This window comes from Saccopteryx leptura, chromosome 4 (assembly GCF_036850995.1).
Source record: "Saccopteryx leptura isolate mSacLep1 chromosome 4, mSacLep1_pri_phased_curated, whole genome shotgun sequence".
NCBI classification, from domain to species: Eukaryota; Metazoa; Chordata; class Mammalia; order Chiroptera; family Emballonuridae; genus Saccopteryx; species Saccopteryx leptura.
The window spans coordinates 192,756,762-192,780,524 of record NC_089506.1 but is presented as its reverse complement, the minus strand read 5'-3'; the positions used below and the strand labels follow the sequence as shown (position 1 = coordinate 192,780,524).

The 23,763-nt window shown below is 52.4% G+C and overlaps 1 protein-coding gene and 1 non-coding gene across 3 annotated transcripts in view; both read right to left on the bottom strand.

Annotated features, from left to right (window-relative positions):
• The window catches only part of CLIP2 (CAP-Gly domain containing linker protein 2), an 82,740-nt gene that overhangs the window by 3,177 nt on the left and 55,800 nt on the right, over positions 1–23,763 (bottom strand). The window contains exons 8-16 of one of the 2 annotated variants that reach the window (XM_066382419.1): positions 23,100–23,160; positions 16,736–16,840; positions 14,122–15,057; positions 11,277–11,334; positions 9,074–9,157; positions 7,992–8,148; positions 3,793–3,952; positions 2,793–2,978; positions 2,299–2,361 (exon numbers count right to left, since the gene is read on the bottom strand). In XM_066382419.1, the coding sequence (XP_066238516.1) occupies positions 2,299–2,361; positions 2,793–2,978; positions 3,793–3,952; positions 7,992–8,148; positions 9,074–9,157; positions 11,277–11,334; positions 14,122–15,057; positions 16,736–16,840; positions 23,100–23,160 (1,810 nt within the window). The remainder of the gene's footprint in view (positions 1–2,298; positions 2,362–2,792; positions 2,979–3,792; positions 3,953–7,991; positions 8,149–9,073; positions 9,158–11,276; positions 11,335–14,121; positions 15,058–16,735; positions 16,841–23,099; positions 23,161–23,763) is intronic. The other variant, XM_066382420.1, reaches the window with a different exon arrangement.
• TRNAT-AGU (transfer RNA threonine (anticodon AGU)) lies at positions 6,880–6,955 on the bottom strand. Its single transcript has one exon. It is a non-coding gene; the product is annotated as a tRNA-Thr (tRNA).

The following is a 23,763-nucleotide window of genomic DNA, read 5'->3' as shown; positions in this document are numbered from 1 at the left end:
AATAAATAACAAGTAAATTTAAATCAACAAACTGACCAGTATTTCAATGGGAACTATGAGCCTGCTTTTAGCTAATGAGATGGTCAATGTGCTCCTCTCACTGACCACCAATGAAAGAGGTGCCCCTTCCAGAAGTGCGGCGGGGGCCGGATAAATGGCCTCAGGGGGCCGCATGCGGCCCATGGGCCGTAGTTTGGGGATCCCTGTCTTAAAGTCTCCACAGACTGATTGTTATAAAGAAAACCATTAGCTATACAGTGGAGAATCAGATAACTCCTTGACCAGGTGGTAAAATTCACATCAGGAGTGAAGGGCAGATGAACACCACGCCCCCTGCTGGGATGCCCGGGGAGGACATGACCGACGAAGTGCTCCAGCCTGAGGTTGGAGGACCCGGAACTGACCACCAGCACCCATCAGACAAACCCCAGATGAGGAATCCTGTCCCACCTTGTGCCCTGAGCTGCTGGGAGAGGCTCTAGCCACTCGTGACCCTGAACTGAAATAAGGAAGTTGGAAAATAATGATCTTACTTGTTTTGTTTTTTTTTTGTATTTTTCTGAAGCTAGAAACGGGGAGAGACAGTCAGACAGACTCCTGCATGCGCCCGACCGGGATCCACCCGGCATGCCCACCAGGGGGCGATGCTCTGCCCCTCGGGGCGTCGCTCTGTCACGAGCGGAGCCACTCTAGCACCTGGGGCAGAGGCCAAGGAGCCATCCCCAGCGCCTGGGCCATCTTTGCTACAATGGAGCCTCGGCTACGGGAGGGGAAGAAAGAGATAGAGAGGAAGGAGAGGGGGAGGAGGGGTGGAGAAACAGATGGGCGCTTCCCCTGTGTGCCCTGGCCGGGAATCAAACCCGAGACCCCTGCACGCCAGGCCGACGCTCTACCACTGAACCAACCGGCCAGGGCCTGATCTTACTTGTTTTTATTCTTCTTAAATATATGCAGAGCTCATATTTACTTCAATGTTCAATATTAGAAGTGTTTTGGGTCTTTATTTAGAAGTTTGGTGATGTTTTTGTGACCAGAAATATGCCATAAGAACTTAACTTGATATCAATTAGTCAATGGTAAAACTGGTTTTGTTATATGGCATTTCGTTTAAAGAAGGTTGAGAGGTTCTTGCAGTTTCCAAGAACCTACCAACAACGTTAAGCGAGGACTTCCTGTATAATTCATGCCTGAAGCTTATTTAACACAGATTTTTCTTGGTAAGGCACACAGCTGTCTTCTTGTCCTTAGGGATACTAGATAGTGCTTCCACACAGCCCTTGAGGGTCATTTTTTGTGTGTGTGTGTGACAGAGTCAGACAGAGGGACAGATAGGGACAGACAGACAGGGAGAGAGATGAGAAGCATCAATTCTTCGTTGTGGCACCTTAGTTGTTCATTGATTGCTTTATCATATGTGCCTTGACCATGGGCCTTCAGCAGAGAGAGTAACCCCTTGCTCGAGCCAGCGACCTTGGGCTCAAGCTGGTGAGCCTTGCTCAAACCAGATGAGCCCGCGCTCAACCTGGCGACCTTGGGGTTTTGAACCTGGGTCCTCCGCATCCCAGTCCAACGCTCTATCCACTGCACCATTGCTCGGTCAGGCTTGAGGGTCATTTTAAACAGCAGAAATCACCAAGAGAAAACACAAAAAATGTGAAAAACGTAGCACTAAACAGACTTCAAAAAGGACACGTTTGCAGTATAAGAGCTGAAACAAGAAGGCAGAGTGCAGCCTTGTCACCCCTCGGCTGGGAACATGAGGGTTGGGCACCTCAAATTTTCCTCTGCTCTGCATGTGCCCATGAATGACCAAAAAATTGTTGCAATTTTTGATTTTGGGGTTACAAATACGTTTTAGTGAGTAGGCAAATCTGCAAATATGGAGTCTGTGAATAATGAGGACTGACAGTACATGTATATGTGTATGCACATACACACACTTAGGAAAGTTCAGGAAGACTATCAGTTAAAAACACTAACCTTGGTCATCTCTGGGTAGGAGGACTACTAGTATTTTCTTCTTTATGTATTTTTGTCACCCCCCCCCCCCCAAGTTTCCAAATGGAATGCATTACCATACTTTATAATAAACATTTTTTTATAAAAGGGAAACAAGGTTAAAAAAGCAGAATAAATTTTGAATCAAGATTACACTGGCTCCTCTGTGAGACCCTATTGTAAAGCCTTTGCACAATGCATCTTTGTTTGTATTTTTAGTGACTTTTTGGGTTTTCTTCTGCCTGAACAGGAGGCCTGTGGGAGTGCCAGAGCATCTCCCAGGGCTGGAGCACCCCTTACCTCTTGTTTGTGAGCCTTGTCTTGCTGGTGGATGCCGTTAGCAGAACCAGAATTGCCAATGGCCTGTAAGAATCATGGGCAGATGCTGAGGGCGGTTCACCAGGCAGCAGTTCCTCGTTCGTCCACTAGATGGCAAGGTCTTCTTGATAGGATCATCTCAGGCTCCAAACTGACAGCTCTTCAGAATGGGGCTCCCAGGACCCCCACAGACCAAGGCTCTCAGAGTAAGGCTACATCTCTTTTTCTAGTCTGAGGCCCTCATGGTAAAGACATGTACCCCTTGGGCTGAGACCCCTAGAGCACATGCCTATGTCTCCCCCTTCAGACTAGTGTTCTTAGAACAGGGCCGCCTTCACCTTCGGACCAGGGTTCCCAAGATAGACAGGGCTGCGCCTCCACTCCCTGTGGACCAGGGTTCCCAGGATAGGGCCATGCTCTATGAGGACACTGCCCAGGGGCTCGTTTGGTCAGCCCAGCCCTGGCCCATGGCTCACCGGGGACTTGTCAGGACAGCTCCTCATGGCCTCCATGAGCTTTTCCACCTGCTGAGCCTGGTCCAGCGCATCCCTCAGTGCGTCCTCTGTGCTCATCAGCTGGTGCTGCAGCCGCAGCAGTTCGGGTGCTGAGGACGGGTCAATGAGGGAGTAGCGCCTCTGATCCATCAGGGACTTCTCTTTGTCCTGGAAGTGGCCGGAGACAGGAAGAGCAAGTGTGTGTCTGTGTGCATGTGTGTCAGGGGAAGGCGACCTCTCGTTCTGGCAGGGACTCTTCCGACCCCATCTCTGAGCCAGGCTTGAGCATCACCAGGACGCTCCTCAGGCCTCCCTCCCTCACCTGAGGGTCCCCATGGAGGCCGGCTCTGTCAGATGCTTCATGTCCTCCAAGTCCCAAAACCAGACACCCTCCCTTCCTTCCTTCTTGAGTCTTCCCTACTCCCTCCACACTGTCTTATACTCTTCTTCACCACCAGACCCCAAACAGCCTCATCACCTCTTAACCTCCAGCCAGCTGATCTCCTCCTATAATGACTTCTCTACCCCTGCTCCCCTACCCAGCAGGACACAGCTGCCCCACCCACTGTGGTCCCCAGAAATACACCTGTGTTGTTTCCACATAGATCTGCCCTCTCCTTCCTGACATTCATGTGTGAATCCTCTCTGCAGGACCCTGTACAAGCAGCTTTCTGATTGATTACTTCTCTGGATGGGGAGCTCACTACCCTACAGTAGCCCATCTCACCTCTGGATAGGTCATATTCTTAGTATCCCTTTGCACTGTATAACCTAAGCTGCCACACAGCCAGCCACAATGCCTGCAAATGCAGCCTCCTGAAGCCCCTCCATCAGTTACGTCACTGACCCTGAAGTTCTAGGGGATCCTGAATTCTCTCCGAGGCTTGGCTTTCCTGGGATGGCTCCCAGAGGCCACTACTCCCCATGGCCTGACAGCAGGGGAGCCTCAGCTCCACCCTAGCACTCCCCTGCTCCCACATACCAGCCCAGTCAGCTTTTCACGAAGGCCCTGGATGTCGTCCTTGAGTTTCTGCTCCTTGATCCGCCACTCAGCTTTGTGGACCTCGCGGCTCAGGTCCCTCTCGGGCCCTGGGGAGTGGCGATTGGCCTCCAGCAACAATACCCGCAATTCGTTCAGGCTCCTGGGGGAGGGATGTGGGGAGGCACAGAAGAGCTACAGTCATCCCTGGGCCCTCCACTCATGCTCCAGCTGCTTGTTAAATGCCTAGAGACTGGCCACTCTGAGTGGGAGACTGGCTAGTGAAACATCACCTGTGCCAGAAGGGGCCAGAGTGGAAACAGGCAGCATATAACCATTCAACCCGCCTGACCAGGCAGTGACGCAGTGGATAGAGCGTCAGACTGGGATGCAGAAGACCCAGGTTCGAGACCCCGAGGTCGCCAGCTTGAGCGTGGGCTCATTTGGTTTGAGCAAAAGCTCACCAGCTTGAGCCCAAGGTTGCTGGCTCGAGCAAGGGGTTACTCAGTCTGCTGAAGGCCCGCGATCAAGGCAAGTATGAGAAAGCAATCAATGAAAAATTAAGGTGTTGCAACGTGCAACGAAAAACTAATGATTGATGCTTCTCATCTCTCCATTCCTGTCTGTCTGTCCCTGTCTATCCCTCTCTCTGACTCTCTCTGTCTCTGTGGGGAAAAAAACACACAAAAAAGCAAAACATTCAACCCAAGAGGGGCCAGGATTTAGGGATAGGACAGTGAAGAGGACTAGATCTTTTCTAGAATGTTTTTAAAGTTTTTTTTTTAAATAGAATATTTGTTTAAATAAAATATTAAGTAGAGCAAAACAAAATATTTATCTAAGAAAGCCCATATAGCATGACATCTTAAATGGCTGAAATTAGATGAATTTTATTTCCCATGTCAACCTTAGTCAGTAGCTGTCTGGAGTACTGTGGTAAGAATGATTCTCTAGCACATCTAGGCTCTGCAGAAAAGAGTGCGGTGGTCAATTATCAATATCTGCCACAGGCACAGTATTAGAGAATAGAACACACCCTGGCTGTCAGCTCAGTTGGTTAGAACGTCATCCTGATATACCAAGGTTGCAGATTCGATCCCTGGTCTGGCACATATGAGAAACAGCCAGTGAATGCATAAGTGGAATAACAAATTGATGTTTCTGTTTCTCTCCCTCCCTATCTCTCTCCTTTCTTCTCTTCCTAAAATCAATCAATCAAACAATCAAAAGAGCAGGGAATAGAACACACTCCTTTTTTTTTTTTCTTGACAGAGACAGAGAGTCAGAGAGAAGGACAGACAGACAGGAAGGGAGAGAGATGAGAAGCATCAATTCTTCGCTGCAGCTCCTTAGTTGTTCAGTGATTGCTTTCTCATATGTGCCTTGACAGGGGGTAGGGGTGGCTACAGCACAGTGAGTGACCCCTTGCTCAAGCCAGCCATCGATCTTGGGCTCAAGTCAGGGACCTTGGGCTTCAAGTCAGTGAACTTTGGGCTTAAGCCAGCGACCATGCGGTCATGTCTACAATCCCAAACTCAAGCCAGTGACCCCACACTCAGCTGGTGAGCCCATGCTCAAGCCAGAGACATCGGGGTTTTGAACCTGGGTCCTCTGCATCCCAGTCTTATGCTCTATCCACTGCACCACCTCCTGGTCAGGCAGGACACACTCCTTTTAAACCTTTTCCCTAGCCTGCACCTACTATAGAAGAGGGGAACCACTTATTAGGTGGCCATGGATAGTTGAACAAAGTGGAAGTCTGCGGTACTGTTCCTTTCCCTTTCCTCCTCCTTCCTGCTATGAATGTAATGGTTGGAGCTTCAGCAGCCACCTTGCAACCATAAGGAAGAGTCCAAGAGAACCAATCAGTTGGCACTGATATTTTTAGCTAATAAACCAACTTTCTGCCATAGCTACTCCCAGATTTCCTGTTATGCAAAGACAATAAATCTACTAATTAATTTGCCAACACCTTCCTAGCCGATCTTCCACTCCCATCCTTAGCACTACAGGTGTGTGGAGGAGCTCACGGTGGCCTGGTTCAATAAAGAAAGGCTTCAAGGGAGAGATGGGCTGTGAGTTAAGCCTGGAAGAATGAACTGGACTGAGTGAAATATCCAAAAAGAAGAAGGCAGTAATTGCGTGAGTGATGAGAGACAGGAAGAAATGAGCCAGTGGACAGCAGGGAGACAGATTCCTCAAGGGAGGCAAGACCGGCCTGAGCACTGGGAATAAAATACCTGATCTGCACACGGAGGACACAGGGGGCAAGACAGCAGTAGGGCCTCGATGGAGGGCCTGGCTGGTCATGAGGTCATCTGTGCAGGAATGTTCCCCAGGCGCACCTGTTTAACTCCCTCTAGGGCAGGGCCACATTTTCTAGAGGGATGCTAAATTTGAAGCAAATCTAGCACAGAAACTCCCAATTTGTACATCAGACTTAACAGGACGGGAGGGGATGAGACAGCATTGCTTTTATAAAAAGATGCTTGTATTTTAACAAGATTCCTTTATATCAGAGGTTGAACTCAAATGATTTCATGTTTGGTGAACCATGTCCATGAATGGGTCTAAACAAAGTAATGAAGAGGGGTGGGGGACCTGGGAGACCCAGAGGGCTCTGCCCATTAAGAGGGGCGAGTGCTGCCCAGCAATGGTTGGTTGTTGCTATGCTGGAAGTCAGCCTAGTGTTGTCTGAACTCTCAATTCTTTAAGGAATCTGGAGAAATCTAGAGTTTATGTACAATCTTCTGATTTTTATTTTATTTTATTTTTATTTTTTATTTTTTTCTGAAGCTGGAAACAGGGAGAGACAGTCAGACAGACTCCCGCATGCGCCCGACCGGGATCCACCCGGCACGCCCACCATGTGGTGACGCTCTGCCCACCAGGGGGCGATGCTCTGCCCATCCTGGGCATCGCCATGTTGCGACCAGAGCCACTCTAGAGCCTGAGGCAGAGGCCACAGAGCCATCCCCAGCGCCCGGGCCATTTTTGCTCCAATGGAGCCTTGGCTGCGGGAGGGGAAGAGAGAGACAGAGAGGAAGGCGCGGCGGAGGGGTGGAGAAGCAAATGGGCACTTCTCCTGTGTGCCCTGGCCGGGAATCGAACCCGGGTCCTCCGCACACTAGGCCGACGCTCTACCGCTGAGCCAACCGGCCAGGGCCAATCTTCTGATTTTTAAAATGCTCATCTGGTTTTGTATTTTTCTGAAACCTCATAGGGGTTACACAAACCATGACTATACACGGGACCCAAGAGGTTCTCAAAGTGTGGCGTGGGGAACTCTCAGGGGCCCCGAGACCCTTTCAGGGGTCCATGAGTCAAACTGATTTTCACAATCATAAAAAACTATTGTCACTGTTGTTTCTCATGTTCGTACAATGTATTTTTTTTTCTGGGGTCATGTGGCATATTAGCTATCTGAAAACAATACTAAAATACCCTCTTTTCCAACTACACATCTCTGTAATGTCAGATTTCCATAATATATATACTTCAACCAGAACAACAAACTGCACAGATTGAATGCAAAATGTTAAACAATGCCGCTTTTCTCATAAAATCTTTTTGTTTTGGAAAAGTTACTCTTTATCAAAAGCATCTTATTTATGTTACATGCAATTGATTTATTATTTTTAAGTGGATTAATAAATATTTTTAAATGTCTCAGTTTTCATTTCTAAGATGATAAATATATAGACTAAATAAACCAAAGCACTTTGGGAAACCTCAATACTTTTTAAGAGTTTAAAGGCGTCCCTGAGAGCAAGAGGTTTGGGAACTGCTCATTTCCCTATCATTTCTGCCTGGAGAACTATGTTAAGAAGGATTCTGCCTGACCTGTGGTGGTGCAGTGGATAAAGCGTCGACCTGGAATGCTGAGGTCGCTGGTTCGAAACCCTGGGCTTGCCTGGTCAAGGCACATATGGGAGTTGATGCTTCCAGCTCCTCCCCCCTTCTGTCTCTCTCTCTCATCTCTAAAAATGAATAAAGAAAAAAAAAGAAAAAAAAAAAAAAGGATTCTGAGGCTTCATCTGAGCTTAGCAGAGGTGAATATACTGATCCCTGGTGACGCCAGCCTCCTGTCCTACCCAGCCCATCCTTGCCCAGCTCTGGAGAAGACTGGCTAACGTCAGGGGGAGTGAGGGCCAGGGCCAGGGCCAGAGGGAAGACAGCGGGGCCAGGCAGGTCCGCCTCACCGCTCCTTCCTGAGCAGCTCCTGGCTGATGAGGACCAGCTGGCCCGAGGCATCATGGGTCTTCCGGGACACAGCCTCCAGCTCCGCCTCCAAGTGCCGCTTCTCTTTCTGGAGGGCGTCCACCTTCTTCTCTCCTGACTTGCACTTGCTCTCCAGTCCTGAGGGTCAGCCGGCAGGAAAGAAGGGGAGGGTCAGGATCACCTTGGGAATCTGTCCCACTCGAGGCCGAGGCCCAGGTCGGGAGCCGGCGTTCTCTGGGGGTCACGGTGACACACTCCACTGAGTGGGTCTGTCTCATCCTGCAGAGCCTGGCAGCTAGGGGCTGAGAGACCAGCCAAAGAAGTAGACCAGGACCCCCGAGCACAGCGGCTGGGCCCTGTGCTGTGGGAAGCAGTCACCCTCCTGAGACAGGACCCGGCATCCCGGTGCTGCCTGAACAAGGAAACGCTCTCGCTTCACCTTTGCCTTGGAGGCGTCTGAGGTCAACTGACTGACCTTGGTTGGAACCAGTTACACCACGTGAACATGGTGGGAACTGGAGAGATGTGGGGAAGGGAGCCCTTTCCCAGGACGGGGACCGTCTCATGGACACCACCCCTGGCACTCTGGTGGACAAGAAGCAGGGCCAGTCTGTCACCAAATCACAAATGCCAGACCCCCTGCCACAGCCCGGGCTCCCGCTCTGTCCTCCTTTCCCTGTGCCTTGCTCTCCGCCTGCTGCCGGCGTCCTTCACCCCATTCTAAGACCCCGGGGTCTCCTCTAGAGGCTGGGGGCCGATAACACGGTATCAAAGTGGCCCATGAGAAACCACAAAGCCCTGAAGGAATTTCAGACAGAGAGTGGCCGCTGGCGAAAGAAGCTGGCTGGGGTGGCAATTATACTACGGACCATGACAGGGCTACTGTTTTCCCACTCGCTGCTGCCCAGTGGAAGGCCAGGGTAGGCGCCTGGCCTGGGCCCCCTTCTCCTTAAGGCAGAGTGCGGGAGGGCACCCTGACGCGGGTACCCACCCTCTCCATGCTCCGCTGGCATGTGGCCCCCCTGGAAGCCCCCTGCATCTTCCCTGCGGGAGGGAGACTTACCACTTACTTGGGCCCTGAGCATCTCCGTCTGGGACGTCAAGGCTGCCACCTCTTTGTCCCTCTTGTTCAGTTTGTCCTGCAGGCCTAGAGGGTAAGGGAGAGATGAGAGGCCATTAATACTCCAGATTCAGCCCTGAGATCCAGTGGTTGCCACCCCTCTCTGGTAAATGCATTATTAGAGGCTCCAATAATGTGGTCTCAAGCAGCTTAACGCTCAGAGTTTCCTCGAGTGAAAAGTGGAGATAATAATGCCCATGTCACAAGGTCATGTGCATTCAATACTGGATAGCCTCGGGGCCCTGGCCAGTGGGCTCAGTGGATAGAGTGTTGGCCCAGCATGCAGAAGCCCCAGGTTTGATCCCTGGTCAGGGCACACATGAGAAGAGGCTATCTGCTTCTCTTCCCTTCCCTCTCCCCCTTCTCCCTTTTCTCCTCTTGCAGCCAGTGGTTCAACTGGTTTGAGCATCGGCCCTGGGTGCTGAGGATAGCTGGATTGGTCTGAGGATAGCTCAGCTGATTTGAGCATTGGCCCCAGATGGGGGTTGCCAGGTGGTTCTGGCTGGGGCGCATGCGAGAGTCTGTCTCTCTATTCCCCTCCTCTCAAAATAAAATGTTGCAGGAAGATAGCCTCACAACAGTTGTAAAGAAGATAATGCATAGAAAGTGCTAGAAACATATTACCTTTATTTTTGTGTGTGACAGAGACAGAGAGAGGGACAGATTGGGACAGACAGGAAAGGAGAGAGATGAGAAGCATCAGTTCTTCGTTGTGGCTCCATAGTTGTTCACTGATTGCTTTCTCATATGTGCCTTGACCGGGAGGCTCCAGCAGAATGAGTGACCCCTTGCACAAGCCAGTGACCTTGGGCTTCAAGCCAGTGACCTTTGGGCTCAAGCCAGTGACCATGGGGTCATGTCTATGAAATCACGCTCAAGCAAGCAACCCTGCATTCAAGTCAGATAAGCCCGTGCTCAAGCCAGTGACCTCGGGGGGCATACACCTAGAATGGAATTGCTAGGCCATATGGAAATTCTTTGTTTAGCTCTGAAGTTTTAAACAAACTCTTGCTAATCTTGCTTATTTTCCCAAACGGTTTTAGACTCAGCTTATCTAGTGCAATAAAGTAAACATTGGAAAATATTCTATAAAAAAATTATAGGATTGGTACATGGCCCTGGCCAGTGAGTTCAGTGGATAGAGCGTCAGCCTGGCATGTGAATGTCCTGTATTCAATCCCTAGTCAGGGCACACATGAGAAGCAAACATCTGCTTCTCTTCCCCTCTCTCTCCCCTTTCTCTCTCTCTTCTTCTCTCATAGCCAGTGGCTCAATGGGTTCAATTGGTTTGAGTGTCAGCCCTGGGCACTGAGGATAGCTTGGTTGATTCGAGCATCGGCCCCAGACAGTGGATGCTGGGTAGATCCCAGTTGGGGTGCATGCGGGAGTCTGTCTCTGTCTCTCTATTTCTCCTCCTCTCACAAGGCACATATGTAAAGCATCTACTATGTAGCTGATACTTCCTGTTTCTCCCCCCCTCCCCGCCTTTCTCTCTCTATCCTCTCTCTAAATAAATAAAGTCTTAAAAGAAAAACAAGAAAGCTGGTTGAGCCCACAGAGGAGGTAATTTACCCCAGCAGTGTTTGTAATAGACAAAGACTAAAAACAACCTCCATTCTATCAGTAGGAAACTGGCTAACTACACGATGGTGGCTCCACACAATGGACTATTCTGCACCACGGAAAAGAATGCAGTGATAAGGAAGAGTCTCCAAGACATGTTATTAAATGGAAAGAAGTAAGAGGCTGAACAGAGTGGGAGGTAGGGCACCATGTGTTACCTATTTGCATAAGCTCTGAATGGGGACAGAAATTGGCCAACATTGTGCCTTTGGGAAGAAAACCAGGGAGTAGGGGACCCTTCACCTTATAAGCCCTTTGAACCATTTGTAGTTTATACCTATTTTTAAATACTGTGATACCAAACGAATAACAAGGTATTCACACAATGACCAGCACTCAATAAACCGAGCCACAGCCCTCCTCATCCGGGTAGTAGGTGGCTCATGCATGCAACACCTTTCAACAAAGGGCAGATGATGAGAAATCAAGGGGCACCCAGCTCAAAGGCAGAGCCAACCAGCCCGGTGTCCCACCTGCCGGTGTCCCCAGAGCCCGGTGTCCCGCCTGCCCAGCGGCCACTCACCCTCCACAGTCTCCTTCATCCTGATCTTCTCCCCTGAAATGTCGTTCGACTCAATCATCTGAAAGGAGAGGCCTGTAAGGGGGGCGCTCACCTCCCCTCTCTGTCCGTAGCCCCAGAGAGCCCAGCAAGCATACCTCCCCCCTCCACTCCACAGGGGGAACACAGCTGTCCTTGATACGGCCCACGACACAGAGGACCCCTCCTCTGCTCCCAGCACCCCCAAGGCTGCCTGTGTGGCTTCCATGTGAACACCTCTCCCCTTTCCTCTGTTGCAAATGTTTATTATCATATTTCCCCATGTATAAGATGGACCTTTTTTGGGAAAAAATTTGGGGTCTAAAAACTGGGTATATCTCATACAGTGGTTGTAGATTTTTTTTTTTACTCACATTTCCCACTTTTTCACATGGATGAGGGGTTGTATGAATTTTATGATGAATAAAGCTTGAGTTCATTAACTTTATGAAATACTTTTTTTTTTTTTTTCTTCACATTTTGGGCCCCCAAATTAAGGTGCATCTTATGCATGGGGAAATACGGTATATTAAACAGATGTCTCCTTCCCTGCAAAGCCTACAGAGGTTGGTCCTCAGAATCTGTTTCCATCAACATCCAGAGGCAAGATTGCAGCCTCGGTTTCCCCTCCACAAAACAAGTCTCAGCTGCCAGGGGCAGTGCGTGCAGAGCATGCCCAGGGCCGGCTCCTAGAGACACTTTAAGAAATCCAACTTCCTTTCTCTCCAACACTGTTTTAAAATAGTAAGCCCAGAGGCCCTGGCTGGTTGGCTCAGCAGTTGGAGAGCATCGGCCTGGTGTGTGGGGGACCTGGGTTCGATTCCCGGCCAGGGCACATAGGAGAAGCGCCCATTTGCTTCTCCACCCCCCCTCCTTCCTCTCTGTCTCTCTCTTCCCCTCCCGCAGCCGAGGCTCCATTGGAGCAAAGATGGCCCGGGCGCTGGGGATGGCTCCTTGGCCTCTGCCCCAGGCGCTAGAGTGGCTCTGGTCTCAGCAGAGCAACCCCCCGGAGAGGCAGAGCATTGCCCCCTGGTGGGAAGAGCTTCGCCCCTGGTGGGGCGTGCCGGGTGGATGCTGGTCAGGCGCATGCGGGAGTCTGTCTGACTGTCTCTCCCCATTTCCAGCTTCAGAAAAATACAAAAAAAATTAAAAAAAAAAATAGTAAGCCCAGAAGTCAAAGAAGAAAAGATTAAGAAAACAAAATCTGGGCAAACATCAACTGGCCCCTTACTGCTTCCTTCTCTGGCCTCCTGCCTAAACTGGCTGTCCTCTGAGTCTGCCAGTCTGACACTGCAGGACACGACAGCGCAGAGCTGGGCAGGCTCCTCCACCCACTTGTCCCTCCTGTCTCTTCTCATTCACATCCCAAGCCCCATTTTAGTCTCAGCTGGTGACAAATAAACAAACCACCTAGATCTTTATTTACAAATACTGCAGGGGAAACGAGGCACACACATTAAAAAAAAAAAATTCTCATACTTACTACATGAGACCAAAAGTCTAGTTGTTTCTGGACATGTGGGTCTAGCCCAAGACCCCGTGTGTGTAGAAGTCAAGAGAGGTTTTTCTGAGGTCACCACCCACTCCTCAGCCCACGGTCTGTGACTGAGGAGCAGGAGGCCACCCTCAGTCCTCTTTCTCCCACGCTCTGTGGACTTACGGCAGCCCCAAACCTCCTCCACTAAAGGGGTCCATCCAGGTCCTGGGTCCCAGGCCTGACCCCCTGCCCTGAAAAGCCAATCAGCCATGTGCACATAAGCTAACCCAGGGCTCTTCCTTTTCCCTTTACTCGGGATCCCGGAAGAACACTTGCTAAAAACTGTCAATTCCTAGGAGAAGGGGCAGTGACAGTGGGACCTCAAAGCATGACCCAGGCAAAGCGCCTTTTACAAAAAGGCACCCTGTACTTGGAATTCCTGAAAACTTCTTACTGGAATGCTAAGTTCTAGTTTAAAAGTACAAGGGGAACCAGAAGCCCCTGGGCCTTTAAAAAGGCGATGATCATGCTGCTAGCTGTTCCTTCATATAAAACTTTTGTCATCCTAGGCACTCTTTGTCTGCCCCCTGGCAGCAGGATCGGCACAACCTCTGCCAATAGTGGGCAGAAACCCTGGGAAGGTTACTTCGTCTTGGGGTCTTGGTTGGCTCATTATGAAATGACCTCACGGGAATGAAGGTGAAGTGGGGCGGCAGAGGGCCTGGCGCGAGGTATGGGGCCTGCAGCCACTCCAAGGCCCTTCCCAGCCCCACCGGAGTGAACACAGCCCCCGTCTGAGCTGCCTGAGTGTGCTCAGCTGGGACGTCTAGATTTGGAAGCAAAGCTGATACTGGTGGCAGTAGCCTCTCCAGGGCAGCCTTCCAGACCCCGCTCTGGGGAAGTTGCTCCATTTCACGAGGTCTAGCACCAAGAGGGCCGCCCTCAGACCCCCCAGGTCAGCACTCACGTTGGAGCTGGGGGCCCTCGGGCTTGTCCTCCATGTCTACGCCAGCCCCGCGGCACAGGAGCACCTCAAGGACTTGGGGACTGGAAGGAAGCCTGCTCTTTGCTCTGAGGTACATCTCTCTACAGGCCTGGTCTGTGGGGGACCCAGGCCAGGTCAGCTAAGACCACCTTGGGCCCCCACCATCACCTGGACCAGCTGCCCTTCTGACAGAGGGACAAGAGGCTCCTCCTCTGAGCCCGGCGGCCCCAGACCTGGGGGCCAGGAGAACATTCCCTTGGGCTGGGAAAAAGAGGTCAGTTAACAACCAGGCCCTCCCCAGCCGGGCCCTCAAGCTCGGGCTCTGTTGCCGTGGGCCCCCGCACAGCCCAGCAAGGGCGGCTGCCTACGTTGGTGTGCTGGGACGAGCACAGGGACTTGACAGCCTGGAGTCTGTTCTCAGTGACCAGCAGCTTCTCCCGCAGCCTCTCGGCCTCCTGCTTGCTCTGGGCCTCCGACCGCTGCAGCAGCTCGTAGTCCAGCATCTTCTTCTCCGCCAGGGAGATCTGCTCCTTGAGGAACTCGATGGCCTGCGCCTGGCCCCGGTACTCCGCGTCCAGCTTCTCCAGCTCGTGCACCCGCAGCTCGGCGTCGCGGCACTGGTCCTGGGCCTCCTGCAGCTCCAGCCGGTGCTGGCTGGCCTGCACCTCCAGCTGGGCCCGCCAGTACTGCTGCAGCCCGGCCAGCTCCTCCTGGGCCTCCTGCAGCTTCTGCCTCAGGCCCTCCTTCTCCTTCACGTGCATGGCGGTCTCGATGTCGTGCTTGGCGCGCAGGTTGCCCAGCTCCAGCTGGTGCTCCATCTTGATGCCTTCCATCACCGCCTTCAGCTCCCCAATCTCCTTCTGCTGGGCGCCCGGGCCCGAGTTCAGGGTGGCCTTAAGGTCCTCCAGGGACTTCTGGTGGTCCGAGGCCAGCGAGTCCAGCTTGGACTTCCAGTTGTCCATGAGCCCCATGTTCTCACTGGTGGCCTGCTGGACCTTGGCCTTGAGGTCCACCACCTCCTGTGCGTACTTCTCATTGGCGGCCCGGAGCTTCTCCACCTCCGCCTGGTAGGCCCGCAGGGCCTTCTCGTACTTGTCCCGCAGCACGCCGCTCTCCCTCTGGTGCTCCTTGCTGGCCGACAGCAGCCGCTCCCGCAGCCGCAGCGTCTCAGCGGCCTCGGGCTGGTCGGCCGGCGGCGGGCCCGAGTGCAGCAGGCACTGCTGCAGCTCCTCGATCTCGCCGCGCCGCAGGTTCAGCTCCTCCTCCAGCTGCAGCACCCGCGACTTCTCAGCCACGGTGGTCAGCTACCCGGGAGAGAGGGAGACGCGGTCAGCGGGCCCGGTGGACAGTGAGGGCGACGCAACAGGGGCCCGGGGGTGGAGTGCCTGACCACTCGAGGGCCCCAGCTCCAGTGGGGGGAGGTCATGAAAAGGGCAGGGCATCCATCCCTATGTGCATGCTGGCTCTGTCAGTGGCCTTGCCCCCCACAGCTCCCAGAAAGACCCACCGGGCTTGTACCCCAGTGACTCAGGGAGTCAACTGTCCCTGCTGCACTAGGCTTGGGACAAATGAGTGGTTAACAGAAACCACCTATTTGAGGTCCTGGCTTTCTTTCACTTCATGTTATTTTTGAAGGGCAGATATGACAGAGGGCATTTTGCATTATCTTGCTCGAAAATCCCCAGCTGGCATGGGTTGGTTCCGCCAGGCTGTCTCGAGGGGGTGGCCAGAAAGTGTCATTCGGTTGAATGCCTATAGCAGAACAGAATTAATGATCCCTGACCTGCCTTCTGATGGAAAACTCTGAGATCAGAGGGCCCACCCTCCAAAAACCCACACCTTGATCATGTCAATGGGCACAGATTTGGAAACAACATATGTAACAGTTCTAAATCTTGGATAAGTTTAAAAAATTTTTTGTTTCTGGAGCCGATCTTTTAGCTCAATAAACCCGTTTTTGGTTTTTCAATCAGGTTGTGCCCTGCACTAAGATGCCTGGGTGTGGCGGGCTCCAGCCTGTCAACGGTGACCGGGTCAGTTTCTGCAAGTAGCCTCTATGCCCACATGTGTGCGCTGCACGAGCAGATGGTCACTGGGCAACAGTGTGTGTAAAGGGATCTCTGCGTGTCTCCAGATGCCCACTGCAGGCACACACTCCCCTGTGTGCTGAGGCCAACATGTGGAACCTGACCACTGCTCACCCACACTCCCATGCTGTGTACATCCCAGTCATGGCTTGCTTCGTCACCAAGAGAACCATAGCTGGGCTGTCCCCCGGACTAGGCCTGCCAGCCACTTGGAAGTGTGTGTCTGCACAGGGGGCGAGATGGGCCTCCACTTGGAACCAGGCGCTAGGACTTGGGGGAAACTCACCCTCCAAGCAGAGCTTTCCCTAGCTTGGCAACCGCCCCTTGACCCATCATATCACAATTGCCATACCCTGGGCTGACACAGAAACCCATGTCCTGGGGACACCCCCCTCTCCCCTAGCCCCAGGTCCTTCTAGCTGGCCCTTCCTGCCACCATGTTTAAGACCCTCCAGGCTAAAGAAACCTGGTTCCACAGCCCCCCCAGCCTGCAGCCTTCCCCAGCTGGGAGAAGGGAGGCATGGGTATGTTGTCTCTGTGCCTGCCCAAAGAAGGCAGAACCTCCCCAAGAGACCCCTGATTTCTGAACATGACAAAGCTTTGCCATGGTCATACATGGGGAGGGAGGATGGCGGAGGGTCTCACAGGACATTCCCTGCCAACGGGACCAGCTGGGGAGCAAAGTCACAGACAGCCAAGCCCCCTCCTCCCCAATACACATCCATGGCCGTGGAGAGTAAGCATGTTCCTGACCCACCACTTCCCTCCTAGAAAGGGCACAAAAGGAAAAAACAATGAGGACAGCAGCCAAAGACAGAGAAAATAATAAAACAGAGGAGCCCCGGGGTGTCCAGGGGCCAGGGTGCTGGCAGGCCAGAGGCGGCGGGCGCGTTACCCTGTTGTCGGCTAATTCTCGGAGCAGCCGCTCGGCCTGCGCCTTCTCCAGTAGCAGGCTCTGCTCCAGCTCCCCAATGCGTGCGTGCTCCAGCTGCGTCTGGGTCTGGTCCACCCGCATGGGTTGGGGAGGTAGGAACAGGGCAGAGGGCACAGGGAAAGGAAGCGGAGGAAGAGAGAAAGAGAGAGAGGCGGCGTCATCTACCATGAACAAGACAGGAAAACAGGTCAAGGAGAGGCGGTGGATCAGGGGAAGAGAGAAGGTCTGGGGAGGTGGGCCTGCCTCCTGCCCCGCAGTGTCCTGGCTGGGTTTCTTTAAGGGCAGAGGACAGGCTGCAACACCATGCCCAAGCTGGTTGGCAATGGGTACCTGGGTCCCTTTTGTCACCTCCAGGTGGCTCTTCCCTTTGCAGCTCTGGGCAGGAGCCCAGCCTGCTCCCACTCTCTCTTGTGTTATACACAGGTTCCTACATACAGGAGGCTGCCATGAGGGTAAGTAAATGACCCCAGGATTCCTGTGCCCCAGGCCTGCGCTGATGATGGACGAACCAAATGAATGGAAGGTTTTTAAAAATATACCCACACCACCATGATTCTCCCAGCCTGGCCTCCCACCACCCAGTCCCAAGCCCGGTCTTGGCAGTGCCCAACCCCTTGGGCCCTGCAGAGGATGCCTGGGCTCTTGAAAGTACAAGGCCATGTTTGTCCCAGCTTCACAACCCTCATTTCACACACTACACAGCCGGACGTTCTCCGGGCACCTGGACTGGCATTTGGGTTTCCCGTCATAGATCTGCGAGCACCCAGAGCAGTATGGAGACCAGGTTCATGGTAGGGAACAGAAAGAGGGTCCTCCTTATTTTCCTGCTTGTCCCGTCATCATGCAAGACGAGCAAGGTTAGAGCAGTCTGTGCAGCAATTCTGAAGAGGCAGGCTTAGCAACACTGGACGTATTCGTAAAAACAAGAATACACGCCGAGACGCTAGCAAGGCTGACGGTGGCGATGTAAACCGCGAGCACCCGTCCCAGAGGTACTCTTGTAATTCATCAAGTTACAGAATTGCTCATGTCCTTTGGCCTGTGGCCTTATTACTGTGAATTTTCCTAAAAGAACAACTAAAAAATGTTCCTTCTTTCTCTCTCAAGAGGGCAGCATGCTGCAGTGCTAGCAAGCAGCCATGCTCAGTCTCTTCCAGAAAACTACAGGCTGAGGACAGTGCCTCAATCCCAGCCTCACAGGCCACGCCCCGTCCTCTTCTCCCTGACGGCGGACATGGCAGCACGCCCGGGACCCACGCTACATGGATCGTGGTCATAAATGCTATACTGGTAGCCACAACAGGCAAGAAAAAGCTCCAAAGCTTCACAATTTCAAGGGCAATTTCATTTGGTGACCCCCAACAGGACTCCTCTCCATCACTTTCAGAACTCTAGCCTCCTGGCCCAGAGGCTGGGTGGGGTCTTCATTAGGGCACAGGGGAGCTCAGTGGAGTTGCTTTTGGCGCTTGCTTAATTAAGATAAATTCAACTTAGAGCTCGTGGGGGGGGGCAGCATTAGAGGCTAGATTTTAGGTGGGGTGAACAATCTGGCCTTTCATTCTGCTTCAGGGCCTAAGGAGTGGGGGCCATCACACTCCTATCTCAGTTACTGTCGGTCCCCTGGAGTTCATGTTCTAAAAACCACCATCAAGGCAGCCTCCCCATCTTGCAGGAGAAGAAGTGTCAGGCTCAGAACCACACTGCTGCTTCGGGCAGCACCAGGTCCAGACTCAGACGGCTGGGTCCCAGAACTGGAGCCTTGCCCTGAAGCAGCTTGCCTCCAGAGGACAGGCAAGGTTTCCAGCAGCAACCCAGAGCAGTGAAGGAGGCTCCCGAAGTGGGGGACTCCCCGTTTCTCTGCCGCAATTCCAATCCTGGAAGCTCGGTCCAGACCTGCCTGAGCCCTTGACCTGTAGCTCTCTTCCTTCTCACACAGACCGTGTTACCCCACTCCAAAGCACACAGCTACATCCTGCACGTTCTAATTATCGTCATGGGCACATGTCACTCCTCTTGAAATACCTTTGGGCCTTATACCAAATCCTCTCAACAAATAGCTGATTCTGAGTTATAAAAGTGGCTCTTTCTGTTACAACGGGTATTCCCATGCAAATGAAAAATAACACCGAGGGGTTATTTAATTAACAGGACAATAATCTGAAACCTGGTGGCAGAGAGTGGACATGTTTCCATGATGCAACATGGCAAAATCTACTTGAGAACCACAAAACATACCCCAGACTGTGACCCAGGACCCAAGTCCTGGAGAAGCACCTGACCATACGCCTGTCTTGCTCTGGCACTGGGGACATAAACATAAGCAAGACTGGCAGGGTCCCCCCCCCCCCCAGGGGCTTACATTCTAGGGAAGGATACAAATCATAAATGATTAGTGAAGACAATGTCAGGTTGTGACTCACATTAGGAACAGAGCACCAGGTGGAGGGATGGAGGTAAAATGAGGAGGATGTGAAGACCTCGCCAAGAAATAACAATTCAAGGTGAGACTTGAAGGAGAAATGAGGACCAGCAGGCCCTGGCAGTGCGTGGAGGCAAAGTGAGTATTTCAGACAGAGGAACCAGCATTGCAGAAGCTCAGAGGCAGACAGAGCTTGGGGTGTCCCAGAAGCAGAGAGGAGCCCCACGTGCCTCGGACAAAGGTGTGTGGCACGGCTGGGTCCCCAGGGTCTTTCCTGGGCCGTTCTACAGAGGCTGGCTTTTATCTTGGGTGGTGGCACGAGATGTGTGAGCAGAAAGGGGACAGGATCTGATTTACGTTTTTTAAATATTTGGTCATACGATGTCTGTGGTTTGCTTCAAAATAACATGGGAGGGCTGTGGGTAGGGGGCTGGGCTGAACCGAGCGGCCAAGAGTGGAAAGTCACCGAAGCTGGGTGATGTGTAAACGGGTGCGCATGACATCATCCGCTACTTACTTGGAGGTTAAAAATTTCCCAGTGTTAAAAATTAAAAAAGATATTTTTAAAAAGTCTATCCGGCTTCAATGTGGAGAATGGACAGCTGAGAAAGAAGAGCAGAACCCAGCAGCCAGGTGGAGGCTGAGCAGCTGCCCACAGCAAGGCCAGAAGGGTTCCTGACGGAGGGATGAGGGAAAGAGAAGGTTCCAGGGGGATTTTAACTGTGGGGCCTGAGCAACTGCGTGGATTGTGGGCCAACTGTGAGAGGGGAAAGGTAAGGGTGTGGTGTGAGGGGGAGACAGGAACAAATGGAGAGATCTGTTTGAGACAAGTTACGTGTGGGCTCCTGTACTGGGGTGAATGGCATTCCCCCCAATTTCATACCCGCCCGGAACCTCAGAATGTGACCTTGTTTGGAATAGAGTCTTTGTACATATAATTAGTTATGATGTCATACTGGATTAAGGTGGGCCTGAAACCCAATGACTGGTGTCCTTATAAGAAGGTCATATGAAGAGACACGGGAACACACAGGGAAGAAGGCCATGTGGTGATAGAGACAGTGATGCAGCACACGCTGAGGGCATCAGGGGTTTCCAGCAATCCCACCAAAGCTGGGCAAGAGGCACGGACCATTCTCCCTCAGGGCCTCCAAAGGGAAAGATTCTACCTACACCTTGATCTCATACTTCTGGCCTCCAGAATTGCCAAAGAATAAATTTGTGTTAAGGGCTCAGGGGAAGACCAGGGGAATCGGGGGCTTATTAAAGGCATTTACTATCACAGACTGGATGCTCTTAGGGAGAGTGTAGACCAAGAGGCAAATGGGCCCACACTGAGCCCTCAGACCGCCAGCACCAGAGCTCAGGAAGGAGGCAGAGAGGCTGAAACGGGCTCCTTGTGGGTTGAGGGAGTGAAGTCAGGAGGAGGACAAGCAAAGAGATGGGGTGATATAGCTGGAGGAAGGCCAGGTATTCTGAGTTTTATTTTTGACTTTTAAGATGAGAGGGTTGAATGGAACTTTCAGTCAATTTGCCTCTGGTTACCATAAATATGGTCACAATAAAAACAGCAGCAATGAGCCTGACCAGATGGTGGTGCAGTGGATAGAGCATTGGACTGGGATGCCAAGGACCCAGGTTCGAGACCCCGAGGTCGCCAGCTTGAATGCGGGCTCATCTGGTTTGAGCAAAAGCCCACCAGCTTGGACCCAAGGTCGCTGGATCCAGCAAGGGGTTACTCGGTCTGCTGAAGGCCCGCAGTCAAGGCACATATGAGAAAGCAATCAATGAACAACTAAGGTGTCGCAATGTGCAACGAGAAACTAATGATTGATGCTTCTCATCTGTCTGTCCCTGTCTATCCCTCTCTCTGACTCTCTCTCTGTCTCTGAAAAACAAAAAACAAAAAACAAACAAAAAAAACCCTTTAAAAAACAGCAGCGAGAGTCTGTTTCCTTGGACTGAATTAGCTGTCAGTCACTGTCTGCTCCACCTCCTGCTTCTCCCAATCAGGACCAATTGGATCTGGAGTGGACAGCTGACCTAAAGTCAGCCAGCTTATTGGTTAGCCTGGGACCAATCAGATTCTCTTGAGAGGATAGCTAGTAGATGGTGGGTGCTGGAGCCTGAGCAGGGGCCAGGAGCTGGTGGGCGGCAGAGAGAGGGAGCAGATGTGCCAAGGGACACAGTGGAGACACAGTGAGAGAGATGGACAGACACGAAGCCTGACCACAAGTCATGAGAAGAAGGAGACCCCTGTGCAGGAAAGAGCGGGCTTGGATCCTAATGCTGTTTCTTGTTCCAGTTCCCTGAACTGCCCGTGAGATTTCCCTGCAGCCTTTCCCCACTGTTGACTGGAGTTCGCAGGAGGGGTCTCTGTTCCTTGTACCTATGGGCACTTTTCCCAGAAGCCCACCCCAAGCCCTGCAGGAGGCAGCCATTCAGCAGGAAAGCCAGCCAAACAACCATGTGACCTGCCCCCCTGGCAAAGGGAAAAGGGAAAGGTCCATGAGACCACCCTGACGCTGGGCTGGGATCCTTCAACAGGCTGTGCCCTGACATCCATCCTATAAGCTCGAGAAGCAAAACCTGCTCCCCCAGGAGAAGCTGACAGTGACCCTAGCCAGCTCATACATGTCTCTCCTCCAGCTGGGGTCATCTAAGGGACAGGACAACCATCTGCATGGATTTGCTGTGCACTAGAAGTTATAGGGGTTTTAATATGGCTCTTTTACAAAATCAGAAATTACAATTTCTAATTTGAGCTCACGACGATCTAGTGCAGTGACTCCCAAAGTGTGGGATTTCAAAGCATCACTTGGGAACTTGTTAGAAATACAAATCTCAAGTTCCACCAAGACCTGCTGAATGGCCACTCTGAGGCTGGCCAGCCTTCATGTCTGAACAAGCCACCTAGGTGATAAGTTCTCAAGTTTGAGAATCACTGACCTAATTTAACTGAGGCTTGGGAAGGGAAGAGGCTGTCCAAGGCCAGTAAGGGCCAGGTCAGCATGTGAGGGGACTGAACTTACTGTCTCCCCTCCCATCTGCCAGGTCCAGGAGTCCTTGTCCCTCATCACCTCCCAGAGAACAGGGAGGGCCACAGCAGGAAGGTGGTCCTATGCACCCAGCTGTGGCCTTTTGAGCCCTGCAGTGTCTGCATGGTTTGGTGAGGAGGGCTGGAGTGGGAAGCTTTACTAATTGGTGTGAGCACCCCCATCCCTCAGCTCAGAAAGGGGGGCTTGGACTGAATGAAGGGTGAAAGGTCCACCTGTGCCCAGACCACTTGCCCAGGCATTATAACCAAGGAGGCGCTGTAACTGGCCTTCCTTACAGGCTGAGCTCAGGAGTAAGGAGTCCTGATCCCTGGTCCCAGTGGCTGCTGACTTGCTTTATTACTGGGTGAATCCATTTGCCTTTCTGAGCCTGTTTTCCCATCTATAAATTCTATGACTCAACACCAAGCTAGTTTTAGCCAAAAATTTACTGGAAATCCAAAATGAACCAAGGGCCCAAGGGTCACTTTAGAGCTATTATTAACCAACAAAGCAGGGACTGGGGAGTCGAGCCAGTATGTCCTCAAGCCCAGCCCTGTGGACATACGGGCCCTTGGGCCATCCCACCCAGTGGCCAACACAGGAACCCGGTCCCTCAGGCTCCAGGAGCTGAGCTAGTCCCACCTATGACACGTGAGTCTCTCATGACCAATTCCCTCCCCACTTTCCCAGGGTATGACCTTTGAACCTTCTTCATTTCTCCCTCAAAATCCCCACAGCCCCCACTCAGGGGGCCCAGAATTGCTGCCTGGACATCACAGCCATTGCCCTACAAGGGCTGGGCCTGGGGTGTCAAGCAAGCCAGGGGCGGGGCATCAGGCAAGCCAGGGGCGGGGCCTTTGATCATTACCTCCAGGTCTCCCTTGGTGATGGACTCCTCCTCCACTCGGAACTGCAGGTCCTCCACCTTCCTGCGGGGGAAGAGGGGGCTGAGCAGCTTTGCTCAGATAGGTGGGCTTCCCCAAGTCAGCAATGTCAGAGAGGTGAGGCCACAGATGGCCCAGAGTCCGCGCTCAGACCACGCAGAAGGCGCTGTCCCAGTGGAGCAGACACCTGTCTGGAACCACATGGCTGATGGGTCAGAGCCTCCTGCAAACCTCCAGCCCTCCCGACTTCATAACCTGTGCTCTAAAATGGGAGTGTTTAATGCAACATCCTTCCTCCCCGGGGTGGTTGTGGGGATAAATGACGAGATGATTGTAAATGGAAGCCAAGTGATGCTAGGGACCACAGTGTTCCAACCCTGCAGGGAACAGACCCTGCCACGTGGAGCGGTCAGGGGTGGGCAAGGGAGGAGGGTAGGCTGCTCTCCCTGCTGACCAAGCACTCATCCACAGGCCTCCAAGCCAGGGGCCAGAGTCCCAATTTCCACTGCTCCCTGATGTGGAGGGGCCATTTACCCACCCGCATGCCGAGACACCACAGGGGAGACACAGGCACATTACAGCTCAGTAAGCTGTTCTGCTGGGGCTTCCTGACAGCTCCCAGCATACAGATGAGGAAAACTGAGGCAC